The sequence below is a fragment of the Microtus oregoni genome, unplaced genomic scaffold (assembly GCF_018167655.1).
Source record: "Microtus oregoni isolate MIOR12 unplaced genomic scaffold, Mior012 000000F_ref0000247, whole genome shotgun sequence".
In the NCBI taxonomy this organism is placed as follows: domain Eukaryota; kingdom Metazoa; phylum Chordata; class Mammalia; order Rodentia; family Cricetidae; genus Microtus; species Microtus oregoni.
In genome coordinates, this window is record NW_024543059.1 from 74,123,753 (window position 1) to 74,145,333 (window position 21,581).

General features: G+C 41.7%; 1 protein-coding gene across 3 annotated transcripts in view; it reads right to left on the reverse strand.

Annotated features, from left to right (window-relative positions):
• The window catches only part of Col25a1 (collagen type XXV alpha 1 chain), a 385,869-nt gene extending 364,714 nt beyond the window's left edge, over positions 1-21,155 (reverse strand). For all 3 annotated transcript variants that reach the window (XM_041633950.1, XM_041633896.1, XM_041633829.1), the window contains exons 1-2: positions 20,143-21,155; positions 19,091-19,160 (exon numbers count right to left, since the gene is read on the reverse strand). In XM_041633950.1, the coding sequence (XP_041489884.1) occupies positions 19,091-19,160; positions 20,143-20,439 (367 nt within the window). In that variant the 5' untranslated portion in view covers positions 20,440-21,155. The remainder of the gene's footprint in view (positions 1-19,090; positions 19,161-20,142) is intronic.
• Between the last annotated feature and the right edge of the window lie 426 nt (positions 21,156-21,581).

The window sequence follows — 21,581 nt, forward strand, 5'->3', positions numbered from 1 at the left end:
AAAAATGTTATAAAAAATAAAGTTCAACTCTATATGTAACACTCTTGAAAAGACTAATGGGAAACTAACATTGTATATAATCTGAAAATAATTGCTAACTTCAATCAGGTAAATTCGTATAATTGGTACTTAAATAGGCCGGCTCAAAACAAAGTTAGAATGCTTAAGAATGCTATTGGTACATTATATCATAAAACTTCTGATCTAATATATCACAATTAACTTTATGAAGTTTTCACTATGTGTTAGCACAGCAAAAACCACTGGTTATAAATTATCACAAATAATTAAGACCCAGAGGTGTTGGTTGTTGAACTTCCCTTTGGCTGTGTTTTGCACACAAAATTGTTTCTGACAAAGAAGGCCTTTAACACAATGGCCCTCTGTAGGGAACTAATCTTTTACCCCAATCTTTATCTGTCACTCTGCAAAAGGACAGTCTGGGCCCACCAGCGAAACGTCTGAGACTAGTGATGCTGAGCAAATGTCACACCAGTGGGTCTGTCTAAAAAAAGTATTGCTCACTTCATGAAGCTGTCACTCCCATGGTTAGGAAGCAAGTTCTGGATCCATTGTGCATTGTGCATAATCTCAAATGGAGAAAGCCATCTGTCCTTGCCGCTAATAAAGGAACACCTATGAGGTGTTCTTATGGACCATTATATTTCCCTTCAACAGGCTTTGGACTGACAGTTGTCTGTCACGAAAAGCTCATCTCAAACCACACTTCTCCCAAGTTTTATAAGATTTAGACTAAGATGATCAACTGTGTCCTAATGCGAAGCCTGGTGCGTTTGGGGCAAACAGGGTCACAGTTCTGAGTGACTCTTTTTGTACCATCTAGATAGATAGATGAACAATGGACATTGTCAACCATAGAGTGTGCAGAAACGCCTTCAGCAAACAGAGAGGACCAGGGAGCAAATCAACTTCCAATTGGAAACAAGTGCCCTTTAATGGCATCAGACATCTTCCCGATGAGTTGAATACTCCTGCCTACTTTTCCTACAAGGAATGTTAACAAGCATAACCATTTCCACTCAACCCCAGGCAGTTTTTAAAACAACACATGATGTTGGTTTTCCCTAGGCACGCTTGTTTAAAAGGCAACTACTGGGTAGAGTTGCAGAGTTATAACAGCCCTAGAATTTGTCTAACCACCAACCTGATGTCAAAATGCCAAGAGCATACTATCTTAGGCAAGAAGTCACATGACCTCTTGCCTTCCAGTCATCCTTCCTCAAGCATAATCACACGTCAACCCAGTGAGCAAACGGCATTGCTCATGGTTGATCCCAATCTGTTCTGCAAAGTTTCCCCTGACCGGCTCTTCTACACTCTCAGAACTGACTGCACTTCATTATTGTTGCATGTCCTCATGTGATAAACCTTCAAGGACAAAGATGAGGTTTTTATGTGTGTGTGCAGCCCCCACCAATTCTGACACATGCAAGGTAATCATTAAATTGGGGAGGGGGTGGTTCTCACAAAGATGATATGTGTTGAATCTTCTGAATTTGAAAGAACATCACTTAAAGAAGTCAATGAATTGGTCTCCAATGGGGTAGAGGTAAGAAGGGAAATTTAAAGTTCAAAGCTGAGTCATAGATCATTTCCATGGCAGAACTTTGTAAATGTACTCTGGGCAGAAATCGATCTATGCTCATAATTACTGAACTCTCTAAGGGATGGTAGCCCTACTATATTAAAAGAAAGATATTTTTAAAGAATATTGGTCCCTCCTATTTTAGATAGAGATTTGTTCCCAATCACCTGCTACTCCTGGACCAAAGTTCTGGTCTGCAGTTGAAATGATCCATGCTGCAGTGAACAGCAGCCTCCACGCTTTCCTTAACATCATGTGATGCCACCATCTCTAGGCTCTTTTCTTTCTCACGCCACTTCCATTTTATTCTGTCATTTTCCTGCAGCAGAGGTTTGATGTTTTTCTTTTCTTTGTGCCCTCCTCTAGAACTACTCTAGTTTGCCAATATCTTAAACAAAATACTGCAAACATGATTCAGATTTTGTATCACAGAATAGAAATAGTACCTACTAACCTAGACAACAAGGACCCTAAGAGAGACATACATGGATCTAATCTACATGGGTAGTAGAAAAAGACAAGATCTCCTGAAGTAAATTGGGAGCATGGGGACCTTGGGAGAGGACTGAAGGCGGGGGAAGGCGGGGGGAGGCGGGGAGAGGAACAGAGAAAAATGTAGAGCTCAATAAAAATCAATAAAAAAAATTAAGGAAATAAAAACGAAAGGAAGGCAAAGAGAAAAAAGAAAAAGAAAAAAAGAAAGAGAAACAGTACCTACTGTTTTCCAGAACAATTTGTTACTAATACTGCATTGACAATTCCCCATCATATTTTCCCTTCTATCCATGCTTCAGAAAAGGATAAGTGGGTTGAGAAATCTGTTTTCTCAATGACCTATATATTTACCCAGACAGGAGCTCACATGTAAAGACCATCAACCTACTCACATTCATACCAAGATCATCTTAAAAGGAACTAACCAGGCTGAAGGACAGAAGACATGGCTAAACCAAGGCAGGAGGCTGAGGAGGGTGTCAGTCTTAACCAAATTTTCAGATGTAAAAACACTTTTATTTCCTCTTCTGAAAATAAAGCAACCCATTTGGATGTGTGCTATATAACTATCAGAATAATATCCCAAGATTATTTCTTTTGTCATTCACCTCAACAAATAAGGTTAGAGGCCATGAGAAGATTTCACTCGCAAGCAGACATCTTGGGAATCATTCAGAAGAGAGCAAACAGCATTTCTTTCTATCCATCCCTCGTTCCACAGTGCAATAGATGAAAGTTGGACCTAACTAGTTGTAGTGGTTTAAAAAAGGACCCCAAAGAGAATGGCATTATTAAGAGGTGTGTCCTTGTTAGAGAGGTATGGTCTTTCTGGAGGAAGCACATCACTATGGGAGTGGGTTTGAGGTCTCCTATGCTCAAGCCAGGCCCAGTGACACAGTTCACTTCTAGTTGCCTACAGATGAAAATGTAGAACTATCGGCTCCTTCCCTGGGACCACCATCACAAAAATAATGGACTAAACCTCTGAACTATAAACCAGCCCCAATTAAATGTCTTCCTTTATAAAAGTTGTTATGGTTATGATGTCTCTTGACAGCAACGAAACCCCAAGACAATTAGTAGTATATCTTATCATCGTTATACTGCAATTTTCCTTGAATATTATTTCTCACTTTTACTTTTTTTTTTTCAAGGCACGATTTCTCTGTAGCTTTGAAGCTTCTCTTGGGACTCGCTCTGTAGATCAGGCTGGCCTCGAACTCACAAAGACCCACCTGTCTTTGTTTCCCAAGTGTTGGGATTAAAGGCATGTATCACCACCGCCCCAGCTGTTTCTCACTTTTAGAACTTCAACATGTGCTACTGTTTTAACAAACTTGAGCTAAATGAACACACTGGTCTAGGGCACCTCCTTGAAGCAGTCCAGTAATAGACTATGATCTACATTGCCTAAACCCAGTGTAACCTACTGGGCAGACAGCTAGGACGCACATAACTTTGCAAATGCATGATGATTGTATCCTGTCTAGCATTCACATTTCCTATAGGTTGAAATAGCATACTGAAATAAGAAAACCTTGGCAGTCTCAAAAAGTCTAGCCTTAAGCTATTAATTTTATTGAATTGAGTCCTATAATTCCTGTGGAAATGTTTTTATATGTTTTTCCTGTAACAAGTCTATTCCTAGAGTCCAAGAGCTCTTTCCCAACTCCTGCAGTATTCTGGAGAATTGAATATGTTATTAAACATGTGAGGAATGCATTTCTTTTGAAAATGTATAATATGCTACAAAGATTTTAGGTTTGACTAATTGGGAGAAAACTGTCTTCCATTAAGAGTGTAGTTAAAATAAGAAAATTATCCCCATAGAACTTTCCAGCTTCATTTACATTTATGGAGAATTTGAGAACTTGAACATGACATCAATTTCCCATAATGGACTAATCTTGTCAAAAAAAATTAAGCATCTTACTATATTTTCTGGATATTGGAAGTACCACAAACTATGTAGTCTACAGAATTAAAATTTCTAAGATTCCAGACCCTCACAGCCTGGCGAGTAGTTATTCTTATCCTCAAGGATGTATCCTCATATAAAGATAGAAGGTATCTCCCTCAGGCCTCTTCCGTGGGGGCACTAAACTTCAATCAGGAGACTTTTGCCTTCTTGCTCAGTCACTTCTGAGAGCCTCAATTCTTAATATCAATGCCCCGGGGATTAAGGGTCAACAACATGACTCCAGCATGATAGAAACATAAATACCATAGTAGAAAATAAACTAACCTCCTACTTTGTTCTGGCTTGCAATTATCTCAATTTCTGCCTTACTAATACAACTTTCAGTGAAGTTTTTTTTTTAATGCAAGGATCAGGAAATGCATGAGATTTCATGTTTAGACAGTGAGAGAGAGAGACAGAGAGAGAGATTAATTTTTTTCCTAATGTGCCTTTCACTTAACCCGAATAAAATTATAAATTTCCAAAGCTAATAGAAGCTAAAAGCCCAGTAGACAAATGGGGTAGAAAGCTTCTATCAATTGAGTGGTTACCCCCTTTAACTTCTCAAATGTGTATTTAATAATTGCTAAACTGGTTATTTCCAAGAAAATCAAATTGAAGCTTGCAGGCAGCCAGTTAATAGAAAGCAATGCTAAGCAACGATCCTACACAGGAACATCTTAAGGTTGTACCTTTATTTTATAGCCATAGAACTTCTGCTAGTTACAATGCTAAATTTTCTTCCTTAAAAACACCCCGAGAACAGCAAGTGTATGCTTTTGATTACAGTCCATGTTAATATTGCCATAATGTTAACACAACCACAAACTCATCTACGGCTGGCAAAGGTCATCAACACTCCAACCAACAAGCAGCAGAAAAACCTACTTTCTGGGAAATGTGATGATGCAAACAGTATTTTTGCTCCAAGTTTGTTTTTAAAGCTCGTCCAACCCTCGATGAAATCATCTTTTTTAAATATGAACAATAAAGTTCCCACTGAGCAATCCTTCAGCTCCTCTATAACACTCAGTAGGATGCTGATGGATTTACAGCTCGGCTTTAAATCCAACTCCCTAAATGTTAAGAAGAAACAGAAACCCGAGATCCTACAAAGCCTTCAAGATTAAACCACAAGAATGATTATTGAAATTAAAACTCACTTTTGCACTTAGCCAGTTACATTTTCTCCTGTATACAAAGAGAAAGCAATCAGAAGCCAGAAGATGGAAATAACTTAAGATTGCTACAAAAAAAAATGGAGGGGAAAAAAGACAACGCTTTTCCCATTGTCTCGGTAGTTTTGACATACAGATTCGACACAAAGGGTTACAAGAATGGGCAGACTTGGGGGAATTTTATTAATGTGCATTCATTATGCACAGTCACGTGTTTTGCTATGACTGTCACATACATCTATCACCTTCTTTACTCACGTTCATCCCCCAGCACTTTCTCTGGCTGGAATCCTTCCTGCCCCAGGGTCGCCATTCTACACCATGTTATATATGTACGTACAGTTTAAATCTAGATCCCATACATGAGGAAAACAGGGAGCGTTTGTCTGAGTTTGGCTTATTTCTCTCAGCACAGAGATCTTTGGTTCAATCCATTTTCTATTAAACTGCTTAAATTTTACTCTGCTGTGTATAGACACATTTCTTCACACATCTGTTAGTGAAAATGGTTCCATGGTTCTAGGCTAGTTCCTGCAAACTATACAGCAATACATGAAAATCGTGTGACTTAGAGTCTTTCACACCATAGCTGCACCAGCCTTTCAAATTTTTATCTTATTTATCATCATCATCATCATCATTATTATTATTATTATTATTATTATTATTATTATTATTATTGGTGAGTTGTGTGTGCATGCGTGTGCACAAATGCATGAGTGGATCACAATACAAGTGTAGAGAAGGCCAGAGGACAACTTTCGGGATCCAGTTCTCCCTTCCAGAAATCAAACTCAGGCCATCATCCTCTCGTGGTGTGTGTTTTCACCCCCAGAATCATCTCACCCCCTTAGATAGTTCACTACAGTTTGTGGATGCTGTAAAATCAGTATCTTCACTCACTCACCAAGAACAGTTTAAGTGTATGTGTTGTGGGATGAAAGCACTCGCAGCCTTTGGTCCCCAGTTCCGCTCCTAGGAGACTGCAACCATACACACAGACTGAAGTATTAGACAATCTATTGAGAAATGACTGGCAGAAGCATTGGTAGCACATGACTTTAAACCCAGCACTCAGGATGCGGAGGAATGAGGATCTCTATGAGGTCCAGGCCATCTGAGGTCACATAGTAAAACCCTATCTTTAAAAAAAAAAGTACAAATGTGTAAGAAAAAGAAAAAAAACAAATTATTAAATTGTGATAATTCCCATGAACATCATACAGACATTAGTGAGGTTTCCACAGTGAGTATAATACTACCTTTAGAAAAGAGAACGTTGTTGCCATTCTTTATTGTACACTATTAAAAATGCTGTTTGCTGTGTTCTCTAGATATTTCTTCAAAGCTCTCAGCAAATGCATTTGTTCAAAATTCACTAAGTTACCCATTACTAGATAGCTTGATTCAGACACTATGCAAAAGGCTTCGATGTAAATTAAATACTTAATGTATCAAATTATTCCACTTAATACTTACATTCTATTTCTGTTGCTCCATATGACAGAGCACCGAGGAAACAAAGGATGAAGAGCACATTTTAAAAAAAAAATATGTAATATTCTTAACATAATAGGCCATCTATTCTGAAATGTATCTCAAGGTAAATTGAATGCATTAACTCAGGAAGATAATTGCGTTGGAGCCAAAGAAAGTTACATGAAGTGTGTTAATCCATTCTTAATCAAAAATAAAAAAATATGTGTACAATTGATGGGGGGGAGCCTCTGTGGCTGAGCTACACACTGAACTAAGAGCTAAAGCCCGGCCTCTAGACCAGTCTAAATATGCACCAAGGCTTGCTTTCTTTGGCACAGTTCCTAGACGAGTTACCTGAATGCATTTGACTTGATCTTACACTTAACCTGACAGCAGGACTCCCTAATCTAATGCTCCCCACACCACAGCCTAGCCTTTGAGTTTTGCCTGCTGTGATCAGTTCCGCTGGAACAGCAACTCCAGCACTCCACACTTTGCATGTGTCCTTCTCCGCCTTCAAGCTGTACTTCTGCTAACAGGGAAACACTTGACTGCTCTCCACCAATCTCAGCTAAGTTCTCAAAGCCTCCTCAACAGTTCTCCGTGTATTTCTGTGGGAGACCATATTTTATCAGCACATGGAACACCTTAATCCTAGCCACACTGTTTTATGTGAAAGGAAACGTGCTCCAGTTACATTGTATTCCCCGCTTTCACAGATTCACAACAAATTGCTTATCTTGTTCATCTCAGTGAGGCTCTCACTTATTTGACCTTGAAGGATTTTTTTTCTTCATAAACATTTGATATGAAAAACCAATGGTCTTCTGAAGAACACAGTTAGGTAACATACAAAAAGAAATGAAGTGAAGTAATCAGAGGTTTACAGACAAGCCCAGGGTGCTAATGAATTGATTCATGGCAATACAAAGGCCACGAGAGAAACCCCTGGGTCTGTCTACCTCACTGCCACCTCTCTGGCCCTATCAGAGTGGAGATATCTATCTCCACATGTGGGTCACGAACCCTTTGGGGGCTGTATATCAGATATCCTGCAAGTCAGATATTTATATTACGATTCACAACAGTAGGAAAATTACAGTTATGAAGTAGCAATGAAAATAGTCTTCTGGTTGGGGGTCACCACAACTTGAGGAACTGTATTAAAGGGTCACAGCCTCAGGAAGGTGGAAAACCACAGATGGAGCATTTTACCATAGCATCTGAAAACAACAACAACAAAAAAAAAAAACACACTCGATCCATTTTTTAGCAAATTCCCAAGACATGTGAAACCAAAAGCACCTGGAAGTTTATTGAATAATCATGATTCCAATATATCCTGACAAGGCTAGAATTTGGGTTTTATAAATAGATGGAAATTCAGGTTAAAAAAAAGTCTCAATATGCCCTCCTGCTCCTCACTCTCAGAAAATCCTGTAAAATAGAGTACAGAAGCCAAGGTTGAACACCATATACTAAAAAGTGGGGCATTTCCTCAAGGTAATCTCCACTCTTGATAAAATTACCCACCAGCAAGACTCTCACCAACATTATACAGAAAAAAACTGGGATTTCCTTCTCTCCACAGTATTTCCTAAAGAAGACAGAATTTTTATAGACTATGGAACAAATATCATTTATGAGCCAAAAAAATTAAATTTAATAACAGAGTTGATAAAACGTATTGTGTTCACTCTGTTGCTCTTGCTCAATATAATCAGTGGAGAATGTAAATCAGAAGCATGGAATCGAGACACTTACAAATCGTTTTCAGATCATAAAGTAGTTTCTCGCAAAATCTATTATGACTAAGGACTGTGCCATTACACTTTGTCTTCCTAGGTATTTTAAATCAGACATTTATATTGACCACCGTGATGACTCCAGATGGTTCCCTGGAAGTACAGAAATGGAGAAGGTAATGGCCCAGGCAAGATTTCCAAAAGCACGGGACAAAGGCAGCTCTTCCATTACATTGTTGGAAACACTTTAGTCCCTAAGCACAAGAAGCCGAGTCTTCAGGGTGGTTTCTACTTGAAACAAATGGTTATGATTTTAAGCCACTTATGTAAGCCGTGCCTGTGGAGCAGACACAGCAATCAGCACCTGTACGGGCTTAGCATGTAAACTAAACTACAAGGACCTGGCCTTTAAATAACCGGTTTTAGCAATGATGAGAAAGCTAGCCAGTAAACGGCTCAGAAGCCTCTAACATGGAAGAACATGAGATAAATAGTCATTACTGCAGTGAACGGTACCGTGGGATTCGACTTTGCTTCCCTAGCCTGCCCTTTGAAGTGTGGCTTCCTGTCTGGTGCTTCAGAAATGTTGGGGAAACATTGTACTCCAGAAGAGACTGTTCACACCAGTGATTTTCTGATTGTCTGACTCTTGATCGTCCAGAAGGCATCCCATAACTTGTAAGGTAAGTTGTAGATAAATAATATCAAAGTAAAATAAACTCTCGTCTATACATAGATAACTTTCCAATGCAAATGACTCCTTGTTTCACTGTGGACAAATCCGTCCTGCCTCCACTTACACATCCATTCCCCATTCCTGAACTATAGGTGTCTGTAAACTTTCCTTAGGAAGGTTAAGACATCTTATTAATTCCTCCCTTAATGAGCTAAGATCCTCAAGCTATATTCCTTTTATGTCAGTATAAAGGGGATAATTTTTCCCCATTTTTTGAAAATTACCATTTAACACTTTCGAAAAAACTGGGAATGCCATTGCTGTTTGATATGGTGTTCCTTGACTAGTACTGCTGAACTGAATCATAAATAAAGCTGTTTCCAGGAAAGGGTAGAGGCTTGGAGATCAGAGGCTGACCAAGGTCATCAAGAATGAATGAAAGAATGAAAGGGGAGGGGCTAGAGAAATGGGTTAAGAGTACATAGAGCACTGGCAGAGGACCCGGATTCAGGTCCCAATACCCACATGGCAACTCCAGTTCCAGGAGATCTTACGCCCTCTTCTGGCCTCTGCAAGCCTTGCTCTCAGACACACACACACACGATGGATGGATGGATGGATGGATGGATGGATGGATGGATGGATAAGCTGAAGAATGCAGGAGAGAGTCTACTTTATGCTAGCAAGGAGAGAGAGAGAAGAAATGGAGTGGCCTGACCAGAATAGGGAGCCAAGTCTTCTGTCTTTGTAGTTCTGTAGACATGTGTGCTGTTCTAACAGCAGAGACTATCCGGGCACCACCATTCCGCTGAGACCCTGCCAGAGCATCTCACCTCTGCCTAGGCATGTGTTTGTGCTTACTCTAGTTTCCAGAAATCCAGCTACGGTTATTAATCTCATCACATCTCATAAGCGTGAAGCCAGTGTAACTGTTTCAAATGCTAGTAGCACATGATTACAGTTAAACAGAAGTGCAGACTGGTAACAGATTGAAAATGATGGCGAAGGTGATATATGATACACATCAGGTGCTATGCAACTGATTATAAAATTCCTCTGTCTGTGCTTTCTTCCTGACGATTGATGGTGGGAACAAGGGTTTTCTGCTGGAAAAAAAAAATGAAGGTTTAAAGTAAAACATACTCTGAGTCTAAATCATTGTGGGATTACATAGAAAAATGCAAAATATACCCAGATCTCTCAATCCATATATATCCTCTGCTATAAAAGTAAATTAGCCATTTTTATATTCAGAAAATGGCAGCATAAATTTTACCAGTACGCATTGCATTCCTCATTCAGAACTTGATTACAGAAACAATCCTGATACTCAGGAAACAACCCTTAGAAGTAGTTAGAATTTAGAGCCTTAAATAACTCGTCACAGAAGGAAACCAAATACAAGAACGTAAAAGCCTCAGTTTCTTTGCGGATGTCATTTCTCAATGCTAGAGGTCCTCTTTTATTAAAAACTTCCAGCTGCATCACATGAATTGTAGGAGCAGGCTTACTGTTTCAGCTGTGGGCTGAGAATCTAACAGCATCGCAACCAGGGGAAGCGAAGTTCAGAGATAATGGTTTGGTTGTGTTTTCTTTGTAGCTTACGATGCCTTTATTTGGCATATGATCTTTCTACCCTTCCTTACTTAATCACTGTCCCATCTTTGCGGTTTTCTGGATAGCTGACTTCTCTCATAAAGCAGCTAACTAAAAAATAAAACTTATCCTCTCATCTAGAATTCCTTGAAGTTCGCAGTTTGAGATTCATGCTATTACAAAAAAAATTGCTCACCACTGACTTTTACAGTTCTACTGCGTGTCCTCCAAGACTGCTGGGGGAGGTGCTGTACTCAAACAACTGCCCATAACCTGCTGCTCATACAGGAACAACAGTGCTGATGGCAGCAGACACTCAGTTCAAAGGCAGGGAGAGGATCATCTATTTCCCTTCTGCAGTGCTTGTTACAGTGGGGCTAGAGACAGATGTATGCTCTCTCTGTGCATGGAATTGCAAATCTCACCCATGATTAGATAAAATACCGCTAATTTCTCGAGATTCTTACTGTCATTCATGGAGTCTACAACCCATGTTAGTATGCAAATTCCAATGAATAGTCATGTCTGTTCAAACAATTTCTCTATGTAATTTAACTCCATCATTTCTAGGAAGGTTTCTCATGTAGAATTCTGGAGATGAGTTCTGTGTTGACAAGTGCAGTAGATTTCTAAACAGAGCTGCCAGGGTAACTCTGACCATAGGCACTTTCAGTAATTTTTCTAATAAGGTCCCATGGAGTCCTAAGATTAGTTATGGAATATTACTTTATGCAAAGGTGTGTTGCATTTGTTATTGCTGCATAAACATGCTTAAACAATGTAAAGATGTGTTGCTTTGCCTGCCTAAGGCACCTGATTGGCCAAATAAAAAGATAAAACAACCAATAGCTAGGCAATGGAGGGATAGGTGGGACTGGAGGGTAGAGAGAATATATAGGAGGAGACATCTAGGATAGAGAGAGAGGAGAAGGGAGATCAGGGAAGAAAGAGGAGAATATGCCCAGGGCCAGAAGACCGGCAGCCACCAGACAGACAGACACAGAGTAGGACATACAGAATGAATAAAATGTAAAAAAAAAAAAAAAACCCTGAGGCAAAACATAGATGAAGAGAAATGATTAAAATAAAGAGCTAATTGGGAAAAGCATAAGATAAGGTCACACATTCATAACTAATAATAAGTTTCCATATCATGATTTAGGAGCTGGCAAGTGACCCCCAAAAAAGAGCCTGTTACAAAGATTCTTTGGAGACGCCCCAGGGACCCCATGAAGAAAATGGTGAGCAACAGAAAGTTTTTATTCTTATATTTAAAATGTGGAGACGAGAGAGGGAGCCCAGGGGCTAAGAATGTGCACCTTCTCTTGCAAAGAACCGGAGTTCAGTTCCCAGCACTGACACAAGGCAGGTCATGCCTCCTGTGACTTCAGTTCCAGGAGATATGACACAGTCTTCTGGTCTCTGTGGGCAGTCACATGTATGTGCAAGCATGTGCACACATATGCACATGCACACACACTCATGAATAAATAAATCATTTTTAAAATGGGCAGCACATTTGGTTTGTTTTACATGTATCAGGGTTTGCATCGGTTACACGTGTATGAGCATGTGTGTTATGTAAAGATGAGTCAGAAACAGTTTGTAGAACCTGAACTAAGTGTTGTAAAGAATGGCAGGCATTCTTATAACATAGAAGACTGGCGCTCTTAAAAATCTAAATTATTAATAAATGAACATAATTTAGCATTTCTAGCAACTAATGCCACTGTCTACTAAACATGCCCCTATGGGAAAAAAAAGATGATTTGATGATAGACCAAGGAATTAAATGTGAGGTAAAATCAGAAATATGTCAATTCTCACATGTTCACCTCAGGCTGAGGCGGACACTCCAGAGACAGTGACGTCAGAAGCATGGCAGCAATCCCAAATTATTCTGGAGCCTATGAAATATGAAGCTAAAACTCCCCATTTGACAGCTTCAATAAAAATTTGGTCCATTTTTTTTCTAAATATTAGAATACCAGCCCAAAGATCAGAGCTGCGAACCTATCTACTTAACCGTCAAACTCTGCCTAAAATAAACGCGAAACTGGGGGCTAGCAACACAGCTCAGTTAATAGGGTGTTTTCTAATATACATCACACAAAACCAAATGTAATCTCAAATGTAATAAAGATACTTCAAATCTTAGAGAGATTTCTTCCTTCCTCCACTAATCTTTTTTGTGGCAAACAGAGGTCAAGGAATGGATGTTCGCAATGGATGTAACTGGAAAAGGAGACTGCAGAATGGGCTATGGGTGTCGGGGGAGTGGGGCTGCTATTCAACTCAGTTCCTCCTCCTCGTGGTCACTAAGAGGAGGTGCTTGCTCTTGGTGTCACTTCTTCAAGGAATTCTATCCTCCAGTGACCTACAGAATAGTCATTTGAAGGAATTAGAACACCAGGGAGAAGTGCTCACTTCTAACTCCTCAGAGAGTTTCCTTTAGCATCACACACTTAGCATTTACTCCTTTATAAAGCCACACTTTAAGCAGGTTTTTTTTTCCTATGTAGAACTGCAGAACAAATCCCAAAAGATACCAATAAATATCCATGTCTGGAAATCAGGCATTTGAGCAAACCGCAGTCTGTTCTAAACACAAATTAGGGGGAGGGGTGAAGAGCGTTAAATATTGCGGTACGTAAAACCATGGCACAAAATTTCACCCATATCGGCAAACCGAGGAGGGTGGGGATGCCTCTGTGTTTAAACCAGACTGACTCACGCCTTGTTTTCACATTCTCGGCTTCCATCAAACTACCAAGTAATGTTTATAAAGGCGTAGGAGGGAACGAAAACACTTTTTTTCATGGTCATTCTTGGACGGCTTCCACTCCAGATAGCAGGCTGATGCGACTTGGGTAAGTATCTAGGCGATGACTCTGGGGCAGGAAACGCCCACTCCCTCCCTCCTCTCCCACCCCTGTGTAGAGCATTCAGGTCCTGTTTCTGGCACGTCTCCTTGCAAGCTCCCCTCTACCTAATCCTGATGCTGATCAAACATTCCTTCTCCATTCCCAGACCTAAGCCTGCCAGTCAGACTCTGACATCATCAGCAGCGTGTGGTCGCTTCTGCACAATGACAAAGCAGTCGGAAGCAGAGTAAGTCACTGCAGCCCTAAGAGAGGACATGTTCCTAAATCTCGCAAGAATGAGCAAGAGCGAACTGGACTCTGTGAAGAACTGATACCTTTCTCTCTGATAACTCCTCGAAACACTAAGAAAAATATAAAGAAACAGCCTGTCTGCTTATAGACAAGAGCAGAAAACAAGACGTTCAACACCAGAGTGCCACTTCAAGAGGCGATTTGTCCTTGGTCCTTTGGCTGGGGCATTTTGCCAGCTGTCACTACAAGACCAACTGAAAGTGCCACACCCAAACTGTTGTTCTCATTAGACCCAAAACAATTTAACATGAATGCCTGGAGGCACTGGCATGTCACGCTGTGTTGTTTCGCCTTACAAGAGAAGAATGTCTGTCATTTTCATTAAATAATATTTAAGCATTTGCATTCATGGTCTACAAACTGCTTCTGCTGGCTCCTTTATATGACTAAGAGCTATGCATTATGACTCTTCCTTAACGTACTCCATTTGTTATACAGACTCTTTTTTAAAAGGGTTGGGGTATAGCCTAGATGAAATATTAGTAAGAGATAGTTTTCTATACTTTATCTAAGAAAGGTAATCTAAGGGTTCTTCTGAAAACACGGGAAATGTCCTTCAGCCAGACACCTGTGTCTGTCTCACTTACAGTTAAGAACAGGAGGTTCCTCAATTTGTTTATACATACTCCTGCTTCATATATAACCATTTCTGTAGAGGTGGAAGGAATTCAGGGACCTCAGAGAATATCAACTGGTCTAAACCTCTTCTGTCTGGCTGTCTGCCCACCCCCATTCTCTATCAGCTTATCCATAGAAGCTCTTTCACAAACATCCCTAACTTATCCATACTTTATGTAACTCACCAAGAGCAAACCCAAGACAAAATTCTATCCACAGAATGAGCCAACTGATTCTCTCATCTTAAGATTAAGTTTTACAGAGGCCAAGACACAAATGCCAGCCCGATCTTCCAGGCCCCACTACTGCTAAGTCAACTGCTCTGCTAACCAGAGCTTTGATGGAGAAGATTTTTTTGGTTCATTATCCTGGAGTTTCTCCAAAGCAAAACCTTTCTAAAATAAAGCTTCTCTCCAGTTCACGAGTGAAGTAAATGTGAGCTGTCAGGAGACAAAAATGATAAAACTAGACCGCAGTGGGTGGGGGCCAAAATATAAATTTATCACAGACCTTAAAATGGGTAAAATATAAATGATACCTCAGTAAAGCTACTAAAAATAAGTTTGAAAATGAGTCAGATAGGTAAGCTATCTATAAATATCTGATACCGAAACTTCAAAGATACTTTTAACTATCCCATGCCCAAGTAAGCCCCAGTCTTGTGGACTTCAGCCCCCACTTCACCTAAAATGCCCAAAATTCTCCCTGTAGTGTTGATAAAAATAACTTAAGAGACGAATGTAAATATCTGTAAAGAACCAAATGTTACTGGTATAGCAACAAGAGAAACTCAAGTATGATTATCTGTGTGGATGATCTACATACATATCTGTACAATTAACCATAGTTCTAGTTCAAAGCTTGATGTTAGACACTGGGCTCCGAGCAAGCATCTCAAAGATTCTTTCCCACCTATATCATGTAACTCTGTGAACTAGAATTAGATAGCAGAGAAAATAACAGGCTTAAGGGTCTGGCTCAGCGGTGTAGCTTATTGGTGAAATGTTTGTAGAGCATTGAGACAAAAAGGTAACAACACACACCCACTAAAACCTCAGATTGTTTACAAATACCATCTCCCTATGAGAAAGGCTTTTGTGTGTGCATATGTGTGCAAATGTGTATGTGTACACATGCATGTGTGTGTGCTTGAATGTGTGTGTCTATATGTGTGTATGTGTGTGTGCATGTGTGTGTACGTGTGTGTGTTTGTATGTGTGTGTGTGTGCTGTTTTCAGATGAGGAAGTGGAACATATTTGGTTCTTTAATTCAACCAAGGTCAAGGTCACACATTAATCAGTAGCAGATCCAGAATTCTAGTCCGGAGATATTCTGCTCTGAAAGTTCATTGTCTGTGCCTCATTAGATCTTGGACTTCCCGTTCCCTCAGATACACACATGAACCCTCACCTTGGCTTTAGTATATTAACTATTTTCCCCAGCTTCCTCATCTATAAAAGCAGATTGCTTGCAGTTGACTCTCCAAGTTGCTATGAAAATCAGAGTACATCTCTTATATTTAAAAACTATTCTATAAACAACAGCTCATCGTTCTCCCAATACCCCCTTCCTGTGAGAAAAGCAAACCAAGCAGCTTCAACTGTTATTACTTCCCTACAGCCCACACCTGGAGAAACCCGGCACAAACCGTGGCCTAGCAAGAGCCCTTGGAGTGAATACAAACAACACAGCATTGCTTTTTCGCGGCCAGCCTTTGGCTCTGTTACTGAGACTGTCAACAAGAGTGTCAACTTCAAGGGGTGGGCATCTGTCCACAGGAACTGAGCTGAGGTCACAGACTTGTCTAGCCCTGTCCTGCCAACCGCTGTCATTGTGACTACTCTCAGCCAGTGACCCACAGCTAGGGCCACCCCAGGCGGGAAGCGCTGTGTCCCCTTCTAGTCCTTGGCTGGTCCGCTCATCCCCTAAGACAACATCTCACTGACCATACTTCACAATCGTTCTCTCCAGGATGTAGCGTCTTTATTTTTAGAACGCCTGATGATCATCCAAGCAGAAGGGCATGCTTCCAGAACAGTGATGATCTGGTTCTGTGCACTGGAAGGTACACACACCTTCCAAGTGTTACTGCTCCAGAAGCCAGGGAAAAACTGATGTGATGTGGGGCTCTAGTGGTGATGAGGAGGTAAAGCAGCTGTTCCAGAGAGCCAACCCAGGCCGTGGGGGGAGGAGGGGAAGCCTAGGAAATCCCATTTAAATTCTCGTGTTATAATGAAAAATGCTCCAGTGTAATCTTCCAAGATAACATAAGTCCAACTCTAAATGCGGTAGCTTTCTCCCAGATCCAATGATAATTAGGTTGCATTAGACATCACGAGCAGTGACGTCTTCCCGGAAAACAGAATGCGGGCTATAGACATCACTTCTCAGCACTGTACCAAACTCAGTAAGAATTCAGCGAATTAAACACAGAGCTAACAGAAGCATTGCGTACCAAAAGGTCTGGACTCTAAGGGGTGTGCTCAGTGACTCTCAGTACCAGGTGTCTTAGAAGTTAAATCCCAAGCGGTGATGATGTGGTTGTGTTTAATCCTCTGCTGGAAATGTGGCTTCCTTAGGTATCTGACTTCTGGGTCTGCACCAACTCAAAACAACTAAGAACAAAAGCTACATGTTCAAATGCTAGCTCCTTCTCGACCTTCTTCTAACATAAGAGGTAACCTCAATGTTCAAATAGTCATATATATTTTTCACATATAAATTTACAAATATTTACATATTATATACTTATTATTACTATATATAATATATAACATATATGCATTTCCCCTGTGTGGCGGGCGGGGGGGGGTATGCCTAGGGTCTCACAAATGCTAGGCTAGTGTTCTAAAGCTCAGCTATATCAAGGTATCCAAACTTTTTTTTTGTAGGCTTTTGATTTTAAGAATGTATTTAAGTTATAGCCCAGGTAGGCACTGAACTTGCAATCCTCTTGGCTCAACCTTCTGCATAGCTGGACTAGAGGTCTTCACCATCATTCCAGCAGTGTTTTCCTAACTGAAAGCGTTTATTTGAAAAAAATATAAATCCCAGTATGGTGAACAGTGTAATTGGATGGATAATTGCTGTGCCGTAGGACCAGTGAGGTGGCTCAAAGGGTAAAGGCACTTGTCACCAAGCCTGATGGCCTGGCTTTGATACCTGGGATTCACTTGGTGGAATTACAAAGCTAACTCCTGCAAGCTTTCCTCTGACTTCCATACACATGAGGACACACGTGTGCACACACGTGCGCATGCACGCACACACAAAATGTAATTTGTAAAAAAGTTTTTTTAAATGTATATGTTATACTACCCAATGTTCATATTTTAAACTGATGTGTAAAAGATGGCAACTGTGTTGACTATGTCAAACACATTTAGGATATTAAGGAGATAAAGGAACTAGCCTTTCCATATACAGTCATGTACTTCTTAACAGGGAGAATTGTATTAGACAATTTCATACACTGCACTTCATAAACTGGAATGACTATAATATCAATACATGATGTAATCTTACAAGACCTCTCTATCCTACACTCTGTGATCTCTCATTGAACAAATGCAACTAGGCAATAACTATCTATATAAATAAGTATCACATTCTTGAACATTATACAAAATGTGAAAAGTCACTTAAATGCCTGATAAGAGAAACTAAATGCTCATAAATGAATACAGCGTTTATCTGAGAAAACATTAACACTCATGGGGTTTGATGACCATCATCCAAGATCTTTTAAATTGCTAAATCTACAGATAAATGCTGAGTCTCAGAGATCTGTGAAAGGAATTACAATTACCCTGGCTAGATGGGGCATGGGGTGCTACTCACTGATACCTCTCTTCCCCCCCCCCCCCCACTTAGGTACTGCCATTAACATAGTTCCCTAAAACGGCACACAGATACTGTAAAAACATAAGGACCCATCCTGAAAGGCCATTGAGAGTGCAATCGTTTGTAATGGGAGTTCAAGATAAAGAATATTCTTAGCATTGTCTTCTGCTGTGGGGGCAGGACAGAGAGCCTCTTTGATAGGACAGAATACAAGCCAGTGAGGAACGATAGGTGATTTGCATGTATAGCTATATACCAAAGGCAGGCAACAAACCTGCCATGATGTAGCATTAGACACCAGGGATTTCAGAATCTAAGCGTTTACAGACATTTTCACACACATATGCACAAAAAAATGACATTATTTAATATATCATGGAAGACTTCCAATCTGTGACTCTAAGAACTCTGTCTTTGTATATCATCTTATCTATATTATCCATGTTGGTCATATCTAGCTTTCTCGTTTTACAATAGCAGACCTTAGTATCCTGCATAAAATAATAGTGTGTGGGGGGGGGTTGGCCCTCTTTTGAACTGAGACATGTTGGTTTTATTAAAGCAGGTTGGGCCTGCATTCTTTCTTTACTATTATTACAGGTAGAATTGACAGCACAAGACCGTGTGTGTGTGTGTGTGTGTGTGTGTATGCTCGTGCATGCGTGTGTGTGCTTGTTCCGCTGTGGAGGAAACACTGTTAAAGGAGGTCTGTTTTACCTGCTGGGCAGTTGCACTCTGAAGGTGCCTCTCTGGCGATCCTTATTTTAGCCATGTGTTCATAGGATTTCTGTGGGAAAAGCAGAGGTATTAGCACAATCATCAGTAGCGCTGACGAGAACTGGACTCTTAGGGACTTTCTGGCTACATGCCTGATTTCCCAGCATTCGATAGCTTGCATAAGGAATATTTACATACGTACTTGGACACTAATCAAAAAGTAACCGTATCCAAGTCCTAAAATAAGACAGTGACCACTGACGTGGTAGCAGGATTGCAGGGTTTGGCTAATATCTTTCTCGAGTCTCCACCACCTTCTCCTCCGACCCAAACATAGGCAGTCAGTGCAAAACCTGGCAGTGGAACACCGCAGGTCTGAAGATAAGGTGGGCCAATAGCGCACTTGTGAGTAGCAACTGCTAAACAGCCTCTCTATTGGAAGTAAATTCCTCAAAAAGGCCCCTAACTTGCGTTGAAACGAGCCTTGAAGATAATGTGTTTCCTTACAACTCTCAGCGTTAATGGCTCGGCTTTCTTCAATACCTGCACAGCATCCTTTACCAAATAGAAAACTTTTTAAGTGTTCGAACATGGAAAGATTCGAAGGGTGAAATTTATGACTTTGAATCTGTATAGAATTGTTTCACTTGAAAGTGATTATCGTTTGTATATTAATAACACTTTCTAACCTTTACCTGGGAAGGCGATAGGAGATCTTATGTCTCTAACGAATATTCTCCGTAGAACTGAGGGACAAGAGGCTCCAGAAAACGAAAAGAAAGGAAATGCTCGACCCCACACTCCCACTCCCCAGGCCACCCTTCCCTCTTTTAGACCTCCATACAGGTTTAGCATGCAAGAACTGCGGGAGAGTGAGGGAAGGGTTCAGCTACATATCTATCAATATTCAAGCTCCTTAAGACACACTCCATACTCGGTACCCACAGTCAAACCAATTATGCAGCCAGTAAGGGCTGAAGTTAGCCCTGCACGCAGGACTCACACCTGTGCCGAACAGTATCCACGTGCAAAATACCCCCAACCTTTCACACCTGAGCCAAGAGACGCTCCACTTTCTCCTGAACCATAGCCTTCAGCTCATCCATGATTTCAGGCAGCGGACGAAAGGAAGGGGTTCCTTTGGCAGATTCAAGAGCGGCAATCCTCGCCTGGAGGTCGTTGGTTTTCACCCCAAGATACAAGCAAAACACCACCGCAACCACTGACAAGAGGGTCGCCAGGGCCGCGCACGAGGCCATGGTGCCGGCACAACGCTGTCCCAAGGGGCGCGGATCTTCTGATCCAGGTTCTCGTCCCCCTCCTTTTCCTGCAAGCTTCTTCACCAACATCGTGGCGGGATCGCCAGTCTCCGCTACGCCTTCCACCCTCTACCTCCTCCAATAATCTTAGAAGGAAAGGAAGGGCCGATTCCTCCAAAGTTCAGTCCCTGCGGCTGCACAACTAGTTGGTGGAGTCGGAGCCCCGGGTCGGAGGTGGACCTGAGATTGGCTCGGCGTCCGGATCAGCAGCTGTGGATCATTCTGCTGATTCTCCCCTTCCAGCTGAGAGTAAAGAGGACCCTCCGGCCGGGGGTCACAGCTAAAAATCAAACCCACCAGGGCAGCTCTTCTGACCCCTCAAGATCCGACACCTCCTTAGTGGTCCCCGGCGCAGAGCGCAGGGTTCGCGGGTCTCTCTCCCTGCTCCGACCTGTTGCGTCTGCCTGCCTATCTCTACCTATTCTGGGGCTTTCCAGGGGCCGACCTGTCTTCCACCTGGATCAGTTCAAGGCCGAAAAGAAAAAGAAATGCAGAGGGACGCGGCGAGAGCGCGGTCCCCGAGAAGTAGCAGAGGGATAGAGGAGAGAGAAGAACCGAACGACCCAAGCAGCAATCGCGAGCCGCGAGGCCCCAGAAGTAGCTCCGCAGCCTCGCGTGTGCGAGCCTTAAATACCCCGGGATGCTCGTGTGTGAGACAGTGCGCGCGCGCCTCATGCACAGACCGCCCCCTCCCGCAGGAGCCTCCTTATTAGCATAATATATTCACCTTCGCCCAGCCCGCTGGACCCACGAGAGGGCGGGAGCGCGGGTGGGAGCGGAGCGGGAGGTCCCTATTAGCATAATATATGCAAATAGCTTCAGCAGCCAACGTGATTGGTGAGGAGCTTGGAGACCCTTCCCCTCCCGCCACCGTGTAACTTCAGCGTCCCCTAAGGCCACCTCTCTGGCCTTAGCCAGGGGCCGAATCGAGGTCTGCTGCTCAGAGCGACTTATACCGGCTTAGCCCAGCGCCCCCTCTTTATTTGGGTTAAAAAATGGAGGAATGGCCTCCTGGAGGGGAGAACGGGAGCAGAACGCTCCAGCTCTCCAGATCCTCACTCAAAAGCAGCCGCAGGAGCTCCTCCATCTGACCCTAAAGCGACGTTTTCCCTCCTCCTTCAGCTCTTTCCCACATGCCCAGAGGCAAAGTGTCTGGCTGACGTCTGCAGGGT